The sequence below is a fragment of the Hypanus sabinus genome, unplaced genomic scaffold, assembly GCF_030144855.1.
Source record: "Hypanus sabinus isolate sHypSab1 unplaced genomic scaffold, sHypSab1.hap1 scaffold_491, whole genome shotgun sequence".
Taxonomy (NCBI): domain Eukaryota; kingdom Metazoa; phylum Chordata; class Chondrichthyes; order Myliobatiformes; family Dasyatidae; genus Hypanus; species Hypanus sabinus.
This window is the reverse complement of record NW_026781360.1, coordinates 187,377-209,971: the sequence shown is the minus strand read 5'-3', so window position 1 is coordinate 209,971 and position 22,595 is coordinate 187,377. Positions and strand designations below refer to the sequence as shown.

General features: G+C 43.5%; 1 protein-coding gene across 1 annotated transcript; it reads right to left on the bottom strand.

The window, feature by feature from the left end:
* Window positions 1–276: 276 nt before the first annotated feature.
* On the bottom strand, window positions 277–9,599 carry LOC132389179 (zinc finger protein 239-like). The gene is made up of 2 exons (XM_059961640.1): window positions 9,584–9,599; window positions 277–2,578 (listed from the first exon to the last, which is right to left on the bottom strand). Exon 2 carries the CDS (start codon window positions 2,198–2,200, stop codon window positions 1,316–1,318), a length of 885 nt encoding a protein of 294 aa, XP_059817623.1. The 5' UTR covers window positions 2,201–2,578; window positions 9,584–9,599; the 3' UTR covers window positions 277–1,315.
* Between the last annotated feature and the right edge of the window lie 12,996 nt (window positions 9,600–22,595).

Genomic DNA, 22,595 nt, shown 5'->3' with positions numbered 1-22,595 from the left:
ACCTCCACCTCGTCAAACGCAGGTACCAATTTAACTTCCCGACTGGCCTCAAACTTATCACCAGAGTACCTTTCCTGCAATCTTTCTATCCTTTCCAGTTCCAGCAGCCTCTATCTTTCTGCTTCCTCACTGTTTTTCTGCCTCTCTACCCTCAAATTGCCTCTGTCTTACTGTAGCTTCAATCTTTAATTTTTCAAACTTCTACGGGAGCTCAAGCTCACGAGGTTTACTTTCAGGAAACACCTCCAATTCCTCCACTTTAAACACACCCTCAGATACATCATGTTCAGCTATAATTCTCTGCATCTGTGCCCTCCTCATTGTCGATTTCACTTTGGCAAGTTTTAACATTTTAGCAATACTCAACAACTCAATCCGTCTGGCATCCTCCAATGCCTCAGAGGTTGGCGCTTCCACAAACCTATCAGCGTCCGCTGCTGATTTTCAACACACAAATAAATCAAAAGGGATTTTCCCAATGAAATCAATAATTAATCAATAAAAACACCCCAAATTTGTTCATATTTCAGATGCAGGCCCCAATTTTATTATGAACCATAACACTTCAGAAACAAACCAGCAGCAATTGAGTTCACACTGGGGTCTGGCTTTGATGTGAAAACCCCTCTTTTTACTATGTAGAAACTTGAGCAAGATAAACAAAAGTTAACAGAGTAATGTGTATATACGTGTGTAAATGTTGCTCCAAAACTATTGTGTTTAGGGGAAACAATGCTTACAGTTTTCAGATGGTAAAATATGAAAGTTCAGTTCATTCATGGAATAGGTGATGAGAGAGAGATATTTGCAATCCAGGCTAAATGTCGAGCGAAGGCAATTTTGTCGAATTCCACAGGTTCCATGGTGGTAAAACGAGAGAACAGTCACTGTAGATTTTATCCATCAAATTATCATCGAAATTGACTTGTCACAAGGAATATTGTCTTCAAGTGAATTACCTCACCACAGCCATGCAAGGGATAACACATCAGTTGTCTTCACAGGATATTCTAAATCAGATTCACTCCTATGGATCTAACGAGGTGACAAACAAACATTCGATGTACAGTGAATCGATAATTAACCCACCCTTGTGGGCATAGGGAAGCTCCAAACAGTGACCCTTGGCCACCAGTTCCCTGTTTTCAATCCTTCCATTTTTCCTCCTTCATCTCCGTCTGACTCTGATTGTCTGTGTCCTCGGTTAAAACTAAACAAGCTGCGAGCGATGTAAACAAGCTGCAAGTCCAACTGATTTTACTTCTTAATCCCTCTCTCTTAAAATGTCAGTCCATGGCAAATGAAACCTAGGGATTCATAACAATGGCAACTCCCCATTGTGAACTGACTGATGTGCCAGTAGTTGGGATGACCGAGTGAATCGCTTCCCACATTCTGAGCAGGTGAACGGCTTCTCCCCAGTGTGAACTCGCTGATGACATTGTTGGTTGGATGACTGAGTGAATCCCTTCCCACAGATTGAGCAGGTGAATGGCTTCTCCCCGGTGTGAACTCGCTGATGTCTCTGTAGGGTGGATGACTGAGTGAATCTCTTCCCACATTCTGAGCAAGTGAATGGCTTCTCCCCAGTGTGAACTCGCAAGTGACTCTGTAGGTTGGATGACTGAGTGAATCTCTTCCCACAGTCTGAGCAGAGGAACAGCTTCTCCCCAGTGTGAACTCGCTGATGTCTATGTAGGTGGGATGACTGAGTGTATCCCTTCCCACAGACTGAGCAGGTGATCAGCTTCTCCCCAGTGTGAACACGCTGATGTACCAATAGAGTGGATGACTCAGTGAATCTCTTCCCACAGTCTGAGCAGAGGAATGGCTTCTCCCCAGTGTGAACTTGCTGGTGTCTCTGCAGATGGTGTGACCGAATGAATCCCTTCCCACACTCTGAGCAGGTGAACGGCCTCTCTCCAGTGTGTATTCGCTGATGAATCTGTAGTATGGATGACTGAGTGAATCTCTTCCCACAGACTGAGCAGGTAAATGGCTTCTCCCCAGTGTGAACTCGCTGGTGTCTCCATAGTGTGGAAGAGTGAGTGAATCCCTTCCCACAGTCTGAGCAGGTGAATGGCTTCTCCCCAGTGTGAACTCCCTGATGTACGTTTAATTTAGATGAGCAAGTGAATCCCTTCCCACAGTCCAAGCAGCTGAACGGCTGCTCTCCAGTGTGAACTCGCAGGTGAGCCATTATGTCAGATGGCCAAGTGAATCGTTCCCCACAAATTCAGCAGATGACCAGCCTCTGACTGGTGTGTCCACAGGTGGGAAGACTGACTGAATCCTTTCTCACACACAGAACAGGTGATTGGCCTTGTCCAGTGTGAATTTGACTGATGTACCTTCAATTGTGATAACCGAGTGAATCCACTCCCACTGTCTGAGCAGGTAACCGGCCTTTCTCCTGTCTAAAATGACGGGTACGCCAGTTGGATCCCTCTCCACAGTCTGAGCAGGAAGGATGGCTGATTGAATCCCTTGCCACACTTCTTAAATATCTAGACAGAGACAGCAAAACTGGGGTGCCGCGTTTGAGATTTCCGGCGACAGAATCCTTCTCATTTGTAACCTGTGAAAACATTTACATAATTCATCAATGGGTGTAGGACAACATTTCAGATGAGATTACTTGAGCTGCCAAAGCTTGATCTGGTATCACACTGTTACAGTGAGGTACAACCCAACTTGGAGAGAGAAATCATCTCCTGACTGGGCAGAGTGCTGGTATCTGGAATGACCATCAATTCCCTGATGCTCTTCCTGTCTCTATCAGAATGGGGCATTTCTGCCATCTCCAATTTGTACCCTGGCTCAGTTTGACTCTCTCCTTGGTATTATTCCCTGTTCCTGCTGAGCTGCATGGGTGCCTGGCCCCACAGTAACTGAAACACTCTCACACAAATTGTCTTTCTTGACATGCAGCTAGGATTTTCATTTATGTCTTATTAACTTAAAGTGCCACAGTTTTAACACCATATAAAAAAATCCTGTTGATGTGATTTGTTGCTCCGCACAGCTGTTAAAAGGACAGAGAAAAATTTTTGTATTATTTCAGGTTCTTGTCACAGTTATCGAAAATTACAACACAGAAACAGGCCCTTAGGGCCATCTGGTTTGTGGTGATCTATTTAAACTGCCCAGTGCCATACCCCTATCATCCAGGTACCTATACGAACCTCTTAATGTTGAAATCGAGCTCGCTTGCACCACTTGTGCTGGCTGCTCATTCCACACCCGGATGACCATCTGTGTGAAGAAGATTCCCGTCATGTTTCCCTTAACATTTCACCTTTCACCCTTAACCCATGGCCTCTGGTTGTAGTCCCACCCCCATCTCAGTGGAGAAAGCCAGCTTGCATTTACACTATCTATGCCTCTCTATCACAATCAAATCTCCCCTCAATCTGCTACATTCCAAGGAATAAAGTCCGAACCTGTTCAATCTTTCCTTATAACCCAAGTCCTCCAGACCTGGCAACATCCTTATGAATTTTCTCTGAACTCTTTCAACGTCTTTACATCTTTCCTATAGGTTGGTGACCAAAACTGCACTCAATACTCCAAATTAGGCCTCACCAATGTCTTGTAGAAAGTCAACGTAACATCCATCTCCTGTACTCAGAACTTTGGTTCAAGAAGGCCAATATGTCAAAATCTCTCTTTCCGTCCCTATCGAACTGTGACACCACTTTCAGTGAAATATAGACCTGTATGTCCAGATTTCTTTACTCTACAACACTCCTCCATGTCCGACCAGTCACTGTGTAAGACCCACCCTGGTAGGTCCTACCAAACTGCAACCCCTCACACGTTTCTGCTTTATGTTCTACCTTCCATTTCTCAAACCATTTTTCCCGCTGATCCAGATCTCACTGCAAGCCATGATAGTCCTCCTCGCTGTCCACTAGACCACCAATCTTGGTGCTACCCACAAATTTGCTGATCCAGTTAACCACACAATCACCCAGATTACTGATATAGATGACAAAACAACAACAGATCCAGCACTGATCCCTGTGGCAACCACTAGTCACAGGCCTCCAGTTAGAGAGGCAACCATCTGCTACCACACTGTGGCTTCTCCCAAATACAGTGTCTCATCCAATTTACTGTCTCATCTTGAATGCTGAGTGACTGAACCTTCTTGACCAACCTCCCATATGAGACTTTGTCAAGTGCCTTGCTAAAGTCCATGTAGACAACATCCACTGCCTTGCCTTCATCCACTTCCCTGATAACTTCCTCGAGAGACTCTTTAAGATTGGTTAGACATGACCTACCATGAACAAAGCCATGCTTTCTATCCTTAATCAGTCCACATCTATCCAAATACTTATATATCAGGTTCCTGCACACACATTCCAGTAACTTTTCCACTACTGTTGTCAAGCTCACAAATGTAAAAACACCTCCACCTCTGTAATCTGTACAGGGTCTATGAATCTGATGCTGCATTGCTTCACTTCTACAGACTGTGTCCATCTCCTGCATAAAGAGGAAACAAAAAAAAAATCTCCCCCATCTATGTTGTCGCCTCATATGGATTACCATTCTGATCTTGCAAAGGATTAATTTCATCTCTTGCAATCTTTTCACTCTTAACACATCTGCAGAATCCCTGAGGATTCTCCTTCACCTTGTCTGCTGGGGCAAATTCATGCCTTCTTTTATTTCTTTCATAAGTGTTCACTTGAATTTCCTGTATTTCATAAGTACCCCATTTGCTCCAATCTGCCTGTACCTGGTATGCACCTCCTTTTTATTGATCAGGGAGAGGAAAGCCAAAGGGGTGATAGAGCTGCATGCTGGGAGGTGGGGGTAGAGGGGTTAATCAAAAGTTGCAGGGGGAACGGGAGCCTGAATAATGCAAAGTTAACCAAAGTTGTTTTGCTCCTTAACATATAACAGTGATATCTACAGCACATTACAGGCACTTTGGCCCACAGTCCTGTGCCGACCATGTAACCTACTCTAGAAACTGCCTGGAACTTCCCCAGCACACAGCCCTCTATTTGTCTAAGTACCTATCTAAGAGGCTGTTAAAAGACCCTATTGTATCTGCCTCAAACACGGCTGCTGGCAGTGCAATACGCACATCCAGCACTCTCTGGGAAATAAACTTACCCCTGAAATCCCCTCGGTATCTATTTCCAAGCACCTTAAAAGACTGTAGGCCCCCCATATTAGCTATTTCTGCCCTGCAAAAAATCCTCTGGCTATGCACACAATCACTGCCCATCATCATCTTATACACGTAAAAAAGGCTCCAAACATAAACAAGGAACTAATACATTGCTTTGAGGATTTGTTTGAAGTATAGAAGATAGTTTTTTTTTCACACAGAGAATGGTGAGTGCATGGAATGGGCTGCCAGCGGCCGTGGTGGAGGCGGAAATGAAAGGGTCCTTAAAAGACTCCTGGATGGATGCATGGAGTTTAGAAAGTTAGAGGGCTAGGGGTAAGCCTAGGCAGATCTAAGGTAAGGATATGTTTGAGCCAAAAGGTCTGTATTGTGCTGTAGGTTTTCTATGTTTCTGTGTACACAAAATATAAGGGTATAGAATGGGTAAATGCAAGCAGGCTTTTTCAACTGATTTTAAGTGTGACAACAACCAGAGGTGATGGGTAAGTGGGGAGGTGAAAATTTATGGGGAACAAATTATTGGCCATGAGGGTGTGGAATACGATGCCAGCACAAGTGATGTTTGGTCGCTCGATTTTACCATTTAAGGGACGTTTGGATGGGTATCTGGATGGTCGGTGCTGAGGTCCCGGTGCAGGTCATTGCATTCCCCAGCTTGAATGTCTTTCCAGCATTGAGAAGATGGGCCAATTGGCATGTTTCTGTACTGAACTTCTCCATGTTTCAATGACAGAGAGGCTGGCCAGACTTGATTGGAAGGGAAACTGGCAGCAGTGACAATGGAGCAGCAATGGCTGGAGTTTCTGGAGCACATTGGGAGCTGAGTGATGGATACATCCCAAAGTAGTGCAAGCATTGGAAAGGCAGGAGGACACAACTGTGGCGAAATGACCAGCCAAACCCAACATAAAAGCCAAAGGGAGGGCAAACAAAAGAGCAAAAACTATTGGCAAGCTTTTAGAAGCCAATAGATGACAACTAAAAAAGGGGTCAGATATGCTCATGGCATGGACTGATGATATTGTAGCCATTAATGCATCTTGGTTGCACCCAACAGCCTGAGGCACTTCGAGGAACACAATATATGGGGCCTCGATTCCTCTTGAAAACCAAGGTTCCCTGCATCATTTGCATCTCAACTTTTATTTTGACAGACACATACAAACACCACACCCTTAAAATTTCACTTCTGAAGGCATCCCACTGACTAAGTACTTCTTTGCCAAAAAACATTTTGTCCCAAACCACACTTGTCAATTCCTTTCTGATACCATGAAAATTGACCTTTCTCCAACTTAGAATCTCAACCTGTGTTCCAGACCTCTCTTTTTCAATATTTACTTGGAATATAATAGCATTATGACCTCTGGATACAAAGTGTTCCCATACACTAATTTCATTCACTAGCCCTGGATCGTTTCCTAACAGCTTATTGCACACTTCTACATCAGGAATTCTATGTACTGATTAAGGGCACATTTGACAATTTCTACCCCATCTGGTCCTTTTACAGTATGGGAGTCCCAGTCAATATATGGAAAGTTAAAATCGCTTACAATCTCAACCTTTGTTTCTTGACATAGTTTCTTGTTTCTTGGTATAGTCTGTGATCTCTCTACAAATTTGTTCCTCTAAATCCCTCAGATTGTTGTGTGTACTCTACTTCCTGTAATGGCTATAACATCATAATTCCATGCCCTGGGTTAATCTGGCTTTCTTACGATGCTTCTTGCATTGTGATATACACAGCTCAGCACATTCATATCACCATGCCCAACCTTTTAATTGCTGACTCAGTCTGCAGTCTGAACAGCATCTCTCTGGTGTCTAGAAAACAACCTCTCCCTCATTGTCACAAAAACAAAGGAGCAGGTTGTGAACGACAGAAAGAATGGATACAGGATAAACCTTTCTGACATCAATGGATCTGCTGTTCAGAGGGTGAACAGCTTTCAGTTCCTCAGCATACACATTACCGAGGATCTCACCTGGTCTGTACATACCGGCTGTCTGGTGAAAAAGGCACAACAGCACCACTTTCACCTCAGATGTTTGAAGAAGTTTGGAATGGTTCCCCAAATCCGAAGAACTTTCTACAGGGGCAACTTGAGAACATCCTGACTGGCTGCATCACTGCCTGGTATGGGAACTGTACTTCCCAAGTTGCAGGACTCTGCAGAGAGTGGTGTGGACAGTCCAGCCCCGCTGTATATGTGATCTTCCCACTATCGAGGATATTTACATTATTGTGTAAAAAGGACCTGCCGGATCATTGGGGAGCTCAGTCACCCCAACCACAGACTGTTGCAGCAGCTACCATCCGGGAAACAGTACCGCAGCATAAAAGCCAGGACACCAGGATCTGGGACAGCCTCTTCCACCAGGCCACCAGACTGATTCATTCATGCTGATACAATTGTATTTCTGTTATCTTGGATGCCCTGTTGTACATATTAATTATTATAAATTGCTAGAAATTGCACATTTAGACTGAGACATAACTTAAAGATCTCTACTCTTTAAAGATGTCTGTAATAAAGTCAATTCAATTCACCCTCTCCACTATCTGCTCTGTCATTCTGGCTCCAATCCTCCCTGCAACTTTAGTTTAACTGCTCACCCCACAGGGGAGCACTAGCAAGCCACTAGGATATTAGTCCCCTTCTAGCTCTGTTCTCCTAACGAACAAATCACCTAGCACCCCCTTTGACTTTCCCCCATCAGGTAATTCCCCCCCCCACAACAGTGGTCCACCTATTCTTGTGGGGTATGGCCACAACAGTACTCTGTGATGGCTATTTAACCTCATTCACCTTCCTGACTCTCACCCAGTTTCCTGTGTCCTGCACCCTAGGTGGAACTCGCATCTCTTCATGTCATATCCATCACCCCATCCGACTGCCAGATGATCTGGAATTCATCCATTTCAAGTTCCAGCTCCTTAACGTGCAGGGTTACAAGCTGCAGCTGGATGCACATCTTGTAAGTGAGGGCATCAGGGACACTGGAGGGACCCAGTGACAACAATATTGTGTGCACTGAATTCTACATTTTGAGGTATTCATTTGAACAGCTAGCGAATCACTGTCAGTAAGAACTTTGATCTCCTCTGGGATTGATCGAGTTCATCTGCACTCTCACACAGCCTATGTACCATGGCTGTAGCAGGTAATGAACGATGTTCTCGTCAGAGCTTTTTCATACTATCCATATCTGATTTGTTTGCTAAATGATGATTTAAAAATTCACATTTCCAAAGATTTCCACTTGCAAATTCTCCAGCAACTTTTGTGTCATCACAATACACACAGGTGACTCCACTTTCTGTATTGTACATAAATATTCCCCCTGAACCCTCCCTCAGGTGACTGATGGTGGTGAACTCAATGATGGCAATCCCAATGAACATGAAGGGAAGGGCAGACGTCTGTCTTACTGGAGTCTGGCACATTTATGATGTGAAAGCTACTTGTTGCCGAGGGCAAAGTTGTTTGATATCATTATGGAACCAGAGAGAATGGGCTGAAGCATGTTGTCACTGGTAGAAAATTCCAGAACAAGAGGTGGTAGAACAAGGAACAGACACAAAATGCTGAAAGAACTCAGCAGGCCTGGCAGCATCTATGGAAAAAAATATTATTGTTGAGTTCCTCCAGCATTTGCGTTTCTTGGATCTCCAACATAGGAAAAAAAAACAGAAAACCTACAGCATAATACAGGCCCTTCGGCGTACAATGCTGTGCCGAACATTACTTACTTTAGAAATTACCTAGTATTCCCCATAGCCCTCCATTTTTCTACGTGCCAAGTATCTATCCAGGAGCCTCTCAAAAGACCCTATTTTATCCGCCTCCATCACAGTCACCAGCAGCCCATTCCACACACTCGCCACTCTGCGTAAAAAAAACTCACCCCTCGTGGTGATATCACGTGTCATAACGCGATGGTACCGAGCATGCGCAGAAATGAAGACTGCTCGAGAAGCATGGCAATGTAAAACGTAGTTTTGTTGCTGTTAAATAAAAGGTCAATTCTTCCAGTATATGGTTTGTTATGAGTAACTCACAGTACTATAAGGCACACAACACCCCTGAGATCTCCATCCAACCACGTTTAAACTGTGCTCTCTCCACAAATTCCCTTTTTTTAATGATTGGAAACAAAGCAAAGGTGATTTTCTAAACTGCTGCTGTAAAAGAATTTGTTCCCTTTCTCCGAGTTCCTAATAGCTGGAGCTCAGCTCTGTCTGAGAGATCCATCGGTTCCCATTCCCTCATCAGTCGGAATCTCCCCAGGGCCCGTGTACGGATCGTAGGGCTGAGAGACATTTAAGTGAGCAGGACTGTGCCCCGATTGCGGGTCACGGTGTCCGAAGCTCAGAGATATTTCCCGAAATTGGTGTTGCAAACTTCACATGGTGAACTTTCTTACCTTCTGCTGATCATTCCGTTTGTGCACTGCGCGCATGCGTGATATCCGGGGACGTGAACAATGCTGACGCCTGCGAATTCAATCGGCCCTTCGCCGAATGCGATTTTTTTTAACGTACGGACTTATGGGTAATCACGGTGCCATTGAAAGTTTCTGCATCACCGATTCCATGACAATACTTAAGTGCTTTTTTTTTGTGGCGGCTCCCATAAACAATATACTACATATGAGCAGGCACTTCGTGTATCTAATGCCAAAGTACAAACCTATTACAAATGTTGATATGAAACACAGAAGATTCTGCAGTTGCTGGAAATACACACACACACGCAGCAACTAAGCAGAGGAATACACAGTCCTGGCATGCTGAAGGCCGTCGGCCTAAACGCTGTCTATTTATTGTTCATCAGATTTGCGGCCTGATCTGTTGATTTCCTCCAGTACTTTGCAGAAATTAACCACCCCTTTTCAATCAAACCGATTCAAAACGTTTCTGATCTTTCATTTGTACCCACATCCTCCTGGAGTTATTCAGCTTCCTTCTACTCATCGTAAACTGCAGGCACCATTTGTTTCTGGAGTCCCAAAGTCCTGACTCAGGCTGGCAACTCTTTGGTTTCTGACTCTGCTCCATCGAAGATTCACTCGCTAGTCTGGTGTCAGGGTTTAGAGGCGCGTTGCAACAACCCGGCTGTGTGAGGCACAGTCCTTTGAAATTAGAGAAAATGACCCAAAACGGTCAAAACAGCAGGGAAGAAAGAGTTACCAACCTTAGTCCGGAGTTCTGAAGAACGTTAAAACCACAGTTCTTCAGCATGGAGAAAATCATGCAGGAAATTCATGGAGGTATATTTGATGATGAGAGTCATTTGACGTGTGGATAGCCAAAGGCTTTTTCCTAGGGCTGGAACGGCTAACACGAGGGGGCATAGGTTTAAGTTGCTTGAATGTTGGTACAGAGGTGATGTCAGAGCTAATTTTTTTAAAACAAAGAGGTGTTTGTGTGGAATGCACTGCAGGCGACGGTGGTAGAGGGGGATACAATAGGGTATTTTAAGAGACTCTTAGATAAGTACATGTAGCTTAGGAAGATAGAGAGCTTTGCGGTAGGGTAATTCTTGGCAGTTTCTGGAGTAAGTTACATGGTCGGCATAACATTATGGGCCAACGCGTCTATAATATGCTGTAGATTTCTATAATTCTATGAAATTCCAGGGAAATCTCTTATCCCACGGAGAGATGACAAGTTGCAACCTGTCATCATAGAGAGTGTGAGAGGGAAACGGCAGGGATAGATTTTGATATACTGATATGGAACAGAAACATGGACAGGAACCAAATGGACTGAGTGGGCTTTCTAGTTTACATTGTGAGGGTGATAGCGACAGTAAGTACCTGAGACACGGGATAAATGATACAGAATTGACTTATCATTCATAGATTCACAATGTAAAACTTCTGTCTAGTCTAAGGCTAACATCAGCAGAACTGACCCCTCCAATGCTCAGACCAGCGTTCAGTCCTGGGTGCGATGAGCAGCCGCAAGAACTGCAGAATCTGACAGTAACAGTCCCTCATGAACCTGCAGCTGCCTTCAGTCACCGTGATGGTTAAACATTTAACACGGAGCTGATTTGAACTTCCTCCCTGATGGGAAGTTGCTGGTGTTGCAGCAGCTGGGATGATTGAGTAAATCTCTTTCTTTATTTATTAATCTTTTTATTGATATAAAGGAATATAAATACAAACAAGAGGAGAATTATCTGAAATATACATATCAATAACAATACAAACAGAAAGTGAAATAAACATTATCAAAGTCATACATAGTGTTAAGCTATTATGTGATATATAATAAAAAAAAGACGACAGATGATTCTCCTCCATTCTATTCATGGAGAAAAAAAAACTTTAAATTATGAAATGAAGAAAATAAAACATTGCACTCTACAAAATAAAAAGGAACTGGGCAGTCCATTCTGAGGATATGATCAAAAAGTAAAAAAAAAAGAAAGAATTTTGATCAAATCTAGAACTTTGAAAAAAATTGTAAAAGTAATAACTCAAATCAAATGAAAATATTGAATAAATGTTCGCCAGATTTGGTCAAATTTACAGGATGTATCTAATGTCCGACTATTTATTTTCTCTAAACTTAGACAGGACATAATGGAGGAAAGCCAATAAAAGACAGTGGGTGGATTAGAATCCTTCCACTTCAGTAAAATGGCTGTCCTAGTCAATGAAGTTGAGTGGAATCAGGAATATTTCCTGGTTCCAGTGGGATAATCCCAATGGTTCCAGATCCAAGACATTTGATAATGTTTTAAAAACATCTCTCCAGAAATTGTCTGGCTTTATACAAGACCAAAACACATGAGTGAAAGTGGCCAGCTCAATATTACATCTGTCAGAGACAGGATTGATGTTGGAAAAAATATGTGCTAGTTTATCATTTGACATACACTACATGCACTACATTAAACTGTATCAAGGAATGGCGGGCACAAAGAGATGAGTTATTAACCAAATAATAATTTTACTCTATTGATTATCTGAAAATGACTCTTGAAATTCCAATTCCCAAGCAGGTTTAATTATATCATTAGATATCATTTGAATAGTGGTTTATAAATTATAGCTATCAGCCCTTTATGAAGTGGTTTAAGATGAAAAAACGGCATCTGTCATATTAGATGGATAAACAGAAGGATAATTTGGCAGCAAACCACGTAAAAAATTCTCAATATGTAATTATCTAAAAAAGTCTACATTAGATAAATCTGGCTATCCACAGGACCAATGCCTCTCATCATCTTATACACCTGCATGAATTTCCTGCATGTTTTTCTCCAGGCTGAATAAGACGATGGCCACACTGTGGTTTTAAAGTTCTTCAGAGCTCTGGGCTAAGGTGGTTCTTCCCTGCTCTTTTGAACGCTTTGCGTCATTTTCACAAATTTCAAAGGACTGTTCCTCAGGCAGCTGGGTTGTTGCAACACGCCTCTAAACCCTGACAGTAGACTAGCGAGTGAATCTTTCTGACCAGAGTCAGAAACCAAAGAGTGGCCAGCCTGAATCAGGGCTTTATAACCATATAACCATATAACAATCACAGCACGGAAACAGGACATCTCGGCCCTCCTAGTCCGTGCCGAACTCTTAATCTCACCTAGTCCCACCTACCCGCACTCAGCCCATAACCCTCCCCTCCTTTCCTGTCCATATGCCTATCCAATTTTACCTTAAATAACACAACTGAACTGGCCTCTACTACTTCTACAGGAAGCTCATTCCACACAGCTATCACTCTCTGAGTAAAGAAATACCCCCTCGTGTTTCCCTTAAACTTCTGCCCCCTAACTCTCAAATCATGTCCTCTCATTTGAATCTCCACTACTCTCAATGGAAACAGCCTATTCACGTCAACTCTATCTATCCCTCTCAAAATTTTAAATACTTCGATCAAATCCCCCCTCAACCTTCTACGCTCCAATGAATAGAGACCTAACTTGTTCAACCTTTCTCTGTAAGTGCTGAAACTCAGGTAACATCCTAGTAAATCGTCTCTGCACTCTCTCTAATTTTCTGATATCTTTCCTATAATTCGGTGACCAGAACTGTACACAATATTCCAAATTTGGCCTTACCAATGCCTTGTACAATTTTAACATTACATCCCAACTTCTGTACTCAATGCTCTGATTTACAAAGGCCAGCGTTCCAAAAGCCTTCTTCACCACCCTATCTACATGAGACTCCACCTGCAGGGAACTATGCACTGTTATTCCTAGATCTCTCTGTTCCTCTGCATTCCTCAATGCCCTACCATTTACACTGTATGTTCTATTTGGATTATTCCTGCCAAAATGAAGAACCTCACACTTCTCAGCATTAAACTCCATCTGCCAACGTTCAGCGTTCCATCATCTTTAGGACTCCAGAAAAAAATTGAGGCCTGGAGTTTACGATGAGTAGGAGGAAGAGGAATCACACCAGCAGGATGTGGCTACAAATGAAAGATCAGAAACATTTTGAAACTGTTTGATTGAAAAAAGGTGTTTAATTTCTGCAATGTTCTGGAGGAAATCAACAGATCAGGCCGCAAACATGGGGAGGAATAAATAGACAACGTTTAGACAGAGCCCGTTCAGCATGCCTAGACTGTGTACTCCTCTGCTTAGTTGCTGCCTGAACTGCACAGTTCCTCCAGCATTGTGAGTCTGCGTCTCTCTATTTCCAGCAACTGCAGAATCTCTTCTGTTTCATACCTGCATTTGTAAGAGGATTGTACATTGGCATTAGATACACGGAATACCTGTTAGTATCGACTTTGGTTGTTTCTGGCAGCCGTCACACAAAAGAAAACTGAGCTCTGGACATGCAACCGGTGCTTGCAGAGACTTTCAACGGCACCGTGGTTACCGGTAAATCCATGCCAAAGCACCGATCAAATGCGCAGGCGTTAGTGTTGTTAATTATACCCGAACATCACGCATGCGCGCAGTGCGCAAACGGAAGGATCAGCATCAGGTAAGAGTGTTCGCCACGTGAAGTTTTCAACACAGTTTTAGGAAATTTTCTGTGAACTTCGGACACCGTGGCCCGCAATCCCGGCACAGTCCTGCTCTCTTCCCTCTCTCTCAGCCCCACGATTCGTACACGGGCCCCGGGGAGCTCCCGGCCGCTGAGTGAATGGGAACCGATGGATCTCTCAGACAGAGCTGAGCTCCAGCTATCTAAACGCAAGGATTAGGAACTCGGAGAAAGGGAACAAAATCTTTTACATCACCAGCTGAGAAAATCACCTTTTTTTTCTACCTCCAATCACAAACAAGAGAAAACCTGTGGAGAGGGCACAGTTTTAAGGTGCTTGGAAGCCGGTTGGAAGGAGATGTCAGGGGCTGTGTGCTTTATACGTACCGTGGGTTACTCATAACAAACCATATTCTGGAAGAATTGACCTTTTATTTAACAACAACAAAACCACGTTTTAAACTGCCATGCTTCTCGATCAGTCTTCATTTCTGCGCATGCTCGGAACTCTGTCCCATCCCTTTCTCACACGTGATATCACAACGAGGGGGGAGTTTTTTTTACGCAGAGTGGCGAGTGTGTGGAATGCGCTGCTGGTGACTGTGATGGAGGCCGATACAATAGGGTCTTTTAAGAGGCTCCTGGATAGGTACATGACACGTAGAAAAATAGAGGGCTGTGGGGAATATCAGGTCATTTTTAACGTAAGTAATGTTCGGCACAGCATTGGGGGCTGGAGGTTGAGGCGTTCTTTATCTACGTTGGAAATCCAAGAAACACACACAAAATGCTGGAGGAACTCCACATTGATACAATTTTCCTTAGATGTTGTCTGACCTGCAGCATTTTGTGTGTGTTCCTTGTTCTACCACTTCTTGTTTTGGAATTTTCTACCGGTGAGAAAATGCCTTGACCCATTCTCCCCAGATACATAATGATATCAAACATCTTTGCCCTGGGCAACAGGTAGCTTTCGCATCACAAATGCGCCAGTCTCCGATGAGACAGAGTACAGCCCTTCCCTTCATGTTCATTGGCATTGCCATCACTGAGTTCACCACTGTCAGTCCCCTGGGGGAGGGATCAGGGGGAATATTTATGTACAATACAGAAAGTGGAGTCACCTGTGTGTATTGTGATGATGCAAAAGTTGCTGGAGAATTTGCAAGTGGGAAGAAATCGAGAAATATTTGGGAATCTGACTTTTTAAAGCATTATTTAGTAAGCAAATCAGATATGGATAGTATGCAAAAGCTGTGATGAGAACATCCTTCATTACCTGCTACAGGCTTGCTACTTAGGCTGTGTGAGAGTGCAGATGAACTCGATCAATCCCAGAGGAGATCAAAGTTCTTATTGACAGTGATTCACTAGCTTTTGAAATGAATATCTCAAAATATAAAATTCAGTGCAGACCATATTGTTGTCACTGGGTAAACATTGCACAGCACAAGGTTTTTGCACGCATATTTCAAATTGGAGGGGACATTAATAGGAATGAGGGGAGACTTCAGTGTCCCTGATGCCCTCACCTACAAGATGTGCATCCAGCTGCAGCTTGTAACCCTGCACTTTAAGGAGCTGGAACTTGAAATGGATGAATTCCAGATCATCCGGCAGTTGGATGGGGTGATGGATATCACATGAAGAGATGTGAATTACACCCAAGTTGCAGCACTCAGGAAACTGGGTGAGTGTCAGGAAGGGGAATGAGGTTAAATAGTCATTGTTGAGTAATCTTGTGGCCATCCCCCACAAGAATAGGTGGACCAGTTTGGAAGGTGTTGTGTGGGGATTACCTGATGGAGCAAAGTCAAAAGGGAGATAGGGGATTTGTTAGTTAGTGGAACAGAACTAGAAGTGACTACTATCCTAGTAGTAATGCTCCCCTGTGGGGTGGGTGGTTAAACTAAAGTTGCAGGGAGGATTGGTGCCAGAATGACAAATCAGATAGTGGAGAGATTGAGTTGAATTGACTTTATTACATACATCCTTCATATACTTAAAGAGTAGAAATCTTTACGTTATGTCTCCATCTAAGTGTGCAATTTATAGTAATTAATAATAATTAATATGTACAACAAGGCATACAAGGTAACAGAAATACAATTGTATCAGCATGAATGATTCAGTCTGATGGCCTGGTGAAGGGGCTGCCCCGGATCCTGGTGTCCTGGCTTTTATGCTGCAGTACCGTTTCCCGGATGGTAGCGGCTGCAACAGTCTCTGGTTGGGGTGAATGAGTTCCCCAATGATCCTATGGGTCTGTTTTACACAATAATGTAAATACCCTGGATCGTGGGAAGTTCACATATCCAGATGAGCTGGACTGCCCATACCACTCTCTGCAGAGCCCTGCAACTGGGGAAGTACAGTTCCCATACCAGGCAGAGATGCAGACTCTCAGGATGTTCTCACGTTGCCCCTGTAGAAAGTTCTTGGGATTTGGGGAACCATTCCAAACTTCTTCAACAGTCTGAGGTGAAAAAGGCACTGTTATGCCGTTTTCACCACATGGCCGGTATGTACAGACCTGGTGGGATCCTCGGTAATGTGTATGCTGAGGAACTGAAAGCTGTTCACCCTCTGAACAGCAGATCCATTGATGTTAGAAGGGTTTATCCTGTATCCATACTTTCTGTCAGCCACAACCAGCTCCTTTGTTTTTGTGATAATGAGGGAGAGGTTGTTTTCTAGATACCAGCCAAGATGTTGTTCAGACCTCAGACAAAGTCAGCAATCAAAAGGTTGAGCATGGTGAGATGAATGTGATGAGCTGTGTATATCGCAATGCAAGAAGCATCGTTGGAAAGCCAGAATAGCCCACGGCATGGAATTTTGATATTGTAGTCATTACTGTGAGTTGGTAACACCCAACAATCTGAGGGATTTAGAGGAACAAATTTGTAGAGAGATCACAGACTATTCCAAGAAACAAAGGCTGAGATTGTAAGCGATTTTAACTTTCCACATATTGAGTGGGATTTCCATACTGTAAAAGAACTAAAAGGGGTAGAATTTGTCAAATGCGTCCTTAATCAGGACGTAGAATTCCTGATGTAGAAGTGTGAAATAAGCTGTTAGGAAACAATCCAGGGCTAGTGATTGAAATTATTGTATGGGAACACTTTGTATTCAGAGGTCATAATGCTATTATATTCCAAATAAATATGGGAAAAGAGAGGTCTGGAACACAGATTGAGATTCTAAATTGGAGAAAGGTCAATTTTGATGGTATCAGAAAGGATTTGACAAGTGTGGTTTGGGACAGAATGTTTTTTGGCAAAGGAGTACTTAGTCAGTGGGACGCCTTCAGAAGTGAAATTTTAAGGGTGTGGTGTTTGTATGTGTCTGTCAAAATAAAAGTTGAGATGTAAATGATGCAGGGAACCTTGATTTTCAAGAGGAATCAAGGCCCCATTTTGTTCCTCTAAAAGCCTCAGACTGTTGGGTGCAACCAAGACTCATTAATGATTACAATATCATCATTCCATGCCCTGAGCATATCTGACCTTTTTTTAGTTGTCATCTGTTGGCTTCTAAAAGCTTGCCAATAGTTTTTGCTCTTTTGTTTGCCCTCCCTTTGGCTTTTATGTTGGGTTTGGCTTGTCATTTCACCACAGTTGTGTCCTCCTGGCTTTACTACTTTGGGATGTATCCATCACTCAGCTCCCAAATTGCTCCAGAAACTCCAGCCATTGCTGCTCCATTGTCACTGCTTGCCAGTTTCCCTTCCAATCAAGTCTGGCCAGCCTCTCTGTCATTGAAACATGGAGAAGTTCAGTACAGAAACATGCCATTTGGCCCAGCTTCTCAATGCTGGAAAGACGTTTAAGCTGTGGAATGCAATGACCTGCACCGGGACCCTAGCACCTACCATCCAGATACCCATCAAAACTTCTCTTAAATGGTAAAATCGAGCTGTCATACACCACTTGTGCTGGCATCTCATTCCACACCCTCATGGCCAATAATTTGTTCCCCATTAATTTTCACACTTAAAATCAGTTGGAAAAGGCTGCTTGCATTTACCCATTCTATACCGTTATATTTTGTCTACATAGAAACATAGAAAACTACAGCACAATACAGGCCTTTTGGCCCAAACATATCCTTACCTTAGATCTACCTAGGCATACCCCTAGCCCTCGAACTTTCTAAACTCCATGTATCCATCCAGGAGTCTCTTAAAAGACCCCTTTGTTTCCGCCTCCACCACCACCATGGACTCGTGCATGCACTCACCACTCTCTGTGTGAGAAAAAGAAACCATCTTCTATACTTCTAACAAATCCTCAAATCAATATTGTTTCCTTGTTTATTTTTAGAGCTTTTTTCAGGTGTATAAGATGATGAGGGGCATTGATCGTGTGGATAGCCAGAAGTTTGTTCCTAGGTCAGAAATGGCTAATATGAGGGGGCATACAGACTTTTAAGGTGCTTGGAAATGTAAACCGAGGGGATGTCGGGGGGTATGTTTATTACGCAGAGAGTGTTGGATGTGTGTAATGCACTGCCAGCAGCAGAGTCCGAAGCAGATACAATGGGGTCTTTTAACAGCCTCTTAGATGGGTACATGGAGCATAGAAAAGTAGAGGGCTGTGTGCTGGGAAGTTCCAGGCAGTTTCCAGAGTAGGTTACATGGTCGGCACAGGACTGTGGGCCAGAGTGCCTGTAACGTGCTGTAGATATCACTGTTATATGTTAAGGAGCAAAACAACTTTGGTTAACTTCCGATCATCTGGTCCCACCCCCATCACTAAAGATGACTTAATTATCTCTGCCAGGGACCCAACAATTTCTGCACTTGACTCCCACAGGGTCTAATCCACCCTAATCTGCCTCAGGATAGGAAACACCTCCTCCACTTTAGTCAGTACAGGATCCACGATGTTAACATCGCTTTTCCAAACTTCCATAGACTCTGTGTCCTGTCTCCTGACTAAATAGAGATTTAAAAAAAAAACTAGGATCTCCCTATCTGCTTTGTTTCCACACATGGATTGCCACGCTGGTCTTACAGAGGACCAACTTTCTCCCTTGCAATCCTTTTGCTGTTACTCTGTCACTAGAATCACTTAGGATTATCCTTCATCTGTTTTGTGAGGGCAAAACATGCTTTCATTTAGCCATCCTGATTTATTTCTTATGCGTTCTCTTGCATTTCTTATACTCCATAAGAACCTGCCTGCCTATTCCTGTTATACAATTCCATTTTGTGCTTCACCAGGGTCTCAATATCTCTTGAAAAACAAGGTTCCCAACAGTTTGTCTTTACCTTTTATTCTGACAAGGAGATACCCGCTTTGTACTTTCAAAATTTCGCTTTGAAAGACTCCCATTTACCAAGCACACCTTTGCCATAAAGCAGCCTGTCCCAATCCACAGTTGCCAGATCCTAGTGTTGATTCCAGGTGTTGATCCATGCCCTGAACACATCCGCCTTTCCTACGCTGCTCCTTGTATTGAAATATACAGGGCTCAGCATATTCACTGCACCATGCTGATCTTTTTCATTCCTGACTTTGTCTGAGGACTGGACAACATCTGTCTCCACAACCCCTCCACTCTCTGTTCTGTTATTCAGCCCCCCAGTCCCCCTGCAACTTTAGTTTAGCCCTCCTTACCCCCACCTCCCACCATGCAGCTCTATCAGCCCTTTGGCTTTCCTCTCACAGATCAATGAAAAGGAGGTGCATACCAGGTACAGGCAGATAGGAACAAATGGGGTACTTATGAAATACAGGAAATTCAAGTGAACACTTGAAAGAAATAAAAGAAGGCATGAAGTTGCCCCAGCAGACATGGTGAAGGAGAATCCTCAGGGATTCCGCATATATGTTAAGAGCAAAAAGATTGCAAGGGAAATAATTAATCCTCTGGAAGATCAAAATGGTAATCCATATGAAGGATAGCATAGACTTGGGGAGATTTTTTCTGCATCCGTATTTACTCAGGAGATGGACACAGAGTCTGTAGAAGTGAGGCAAAGCCGCATCAACTTCATGGACCCTGTACAGATTACAGAGGTGGAGGGGTTTGCTGTCTTGAGGCAAATTAGTGTGGATCAATCCCCAGGGCCTGACAAGTTGTTCACTTGGACCCTGCGGAAGACAAGTGCAGAAATTATCGGGGCCTTAGCACAGATATTTAAATCATCCTTAGTGACAGGTGAGGTACTGGAGGATTGGAGGACAGACAATGTTGTTCTGATGTTCAAGAAAGGCTGCAAAAATAAACTAGGAAATTATACGTTGGTGAGCTTGACATCAGAACTGGGAAAGTTATTGGAATGTGGGTGCAGGAACCAGGTATATACTGTAAGTATTTGGATAGGTGTGGACCAAAAAAGGATAGGCAGCGTGGCTCTAGCCAATCTTATAGAGTCTCTTGAGAAAGTTATAAGGAAAGTGGATGAGGGCAAGGCAGTGGATGTTGTCTACATGGACTTCAGCAAGGCACTTGACAAAGTCTCATATGGGAGGTTGGTCAAGAAGGTTCAGTCACTCAGCATTCAAGATGAGACAGTAAATCGGATGAGACACTGTCTTTGGGAGAAGCCAGAGTGTGGTAGCAGATGGTTGCCTCTCTGACCGGAGGCCACTGGCTAGTGGTTGCCACAGGGATCAGTGCTGGATCTGTTGTTGTTTGTCATCTATATCAGTAACCTGGATGACAGTGTGGTTAACTGGATCAGCAAATTTGTGGATGACAACAGGACTGGGGGTTTAGCGGACTGCGAGATTTATTTCTTATGTGTTCTCTTGCATTTCTTATACTCCATTAGAACCTGCCTATCCCTGTTATGTAACTCCATTTTGTGCTTCACCAGGGTCCCAATATCTCTTGAAATCCAAGGTCCCTACAGTTTAACATATCCTCTTCGCTGACGATCAACACTGCTGCACCTCAGAGGTGTGTGCTTAGCCCACTGCTCTACTCTCTGTATACACATGTCTGTGTGGCTAGGCATAACTCAATCACCATCTACAAATTTGCCTACGATACACCCATTGTTGGTAGATTCTCAGATGGTGACGAGGGGGCGTACAGGAGTGAGATATGCCAGCTAGTGGAAGGGTGCCACAGACACAACCTGGCACTCAACGTCAGTAAGACGAAAGAGCAGATTGTGGACTTCAGGAAGAGTAAAATGAGGGAGCACGTACCAATCCTCATGGAGGGATCAGAAGTAGAGACAGTGAGCAACTTTAAATTCCTGGGAGTCATGATCTCTGAGGATCTAATCTGGTCCCAGCACATGGATGTAGTCAGAAAGAAGGCAAGACAGTGGCTATACTTTCTTAGGACTTTGACGCGGTTTGGCATGTCAACAAATACGCTCAAACACTTCTATAGTTGCAGCGTGGAGAGCATTCTGACAAGCTGCATCACTGTCTGGTGTGGAGGGGCTTCTGCACAGGACCGTAAGAAGCTGCAGAAGGTTGTAAATCTAGTCAGCTCTATCTTGTGTACTAGCCTACAAAGTATCCAGGACATCTTTAGGAAGCAGTGTCTCAGAAAGGCAGCGTCCATTATTACTGTCCTCCAGCACCCAGGGCATACTCTTTTCTCATTGTTGCCTTCAGGCCTGAATGAAGGCACACACTCAGTGATTCAACAGCTTCTTCCCCTCTGCCATCCGATTCCTAAATGGACTTTGAAGCTTTGGACACTATCTCACTTTTACTGTTTTTGCACATTTTTAATGATCTATCCATTACACATAATTTATTTAATTGTTTATTTCTAATGTTTTAATGTATTTATTTTTTTATTATTATTATTATCTATGCTAGGCTATGTACTGCATTGAACTGCTGCTGCAAAGTTAACAAATTTCACGACACATGCCGGTGATAATCAACCTGATCCTGATTCCGAGTTTCTATCTTTACCTTTTATTCTGAGAAGCACATAACCGCTTTGTACTTTCAAAATTTCACTTTGAGGGACTCCCATTTACCAAACACACCTTTGCCATAAAGGAGCCTGTCCCAATCCACAGTTGCCAGATCCTAGTATCTTAATTCCAGGTGTTGATCCATGTCCTGAACACATCCGCCTTTCCTACGCTGCTCCTTGTATTGAAATATACAGGGCTCAGCATATTCACTGCACCATGCTCAACTTTTTCATTCCAGACTTTGTCTGAGGACTGAACAACATCTGTCTCCACAACCCCTCCACTATCTGGTCTGTTATTCAGCCTCCCATTCCCCCTGCAACTTTGGTTTAACCCCCCCCCCCTTACCCCCACCTCCCAGCATGCAGCTCTATCATCCCTTTTGCTTTCCTCTCCCAGATCAATGAAAATGAGGTGCATACCAGGTACAGGCAGATAGGAACAAATGGGGTACTTATAAAATACAGGAAATTCAAGTGAACACTTGAAAGAAATAAAAGAAGGCATGAGGTTGCCCCAGCAGACAAGGTGAAGGAGAATCCTCAGGGATTCTGCAGATATGTTAGGAGC

What these genes read in the sequence shown, in the direction of transcription:
- LOC132389179 (XM_059961640.1), bottom strand. Translation starts at nt 2,200, where the DNA reads ATGGCTCACCTGCGAGTTCACACTGGAGAGCAGCCGTTCAGCTGCTTG.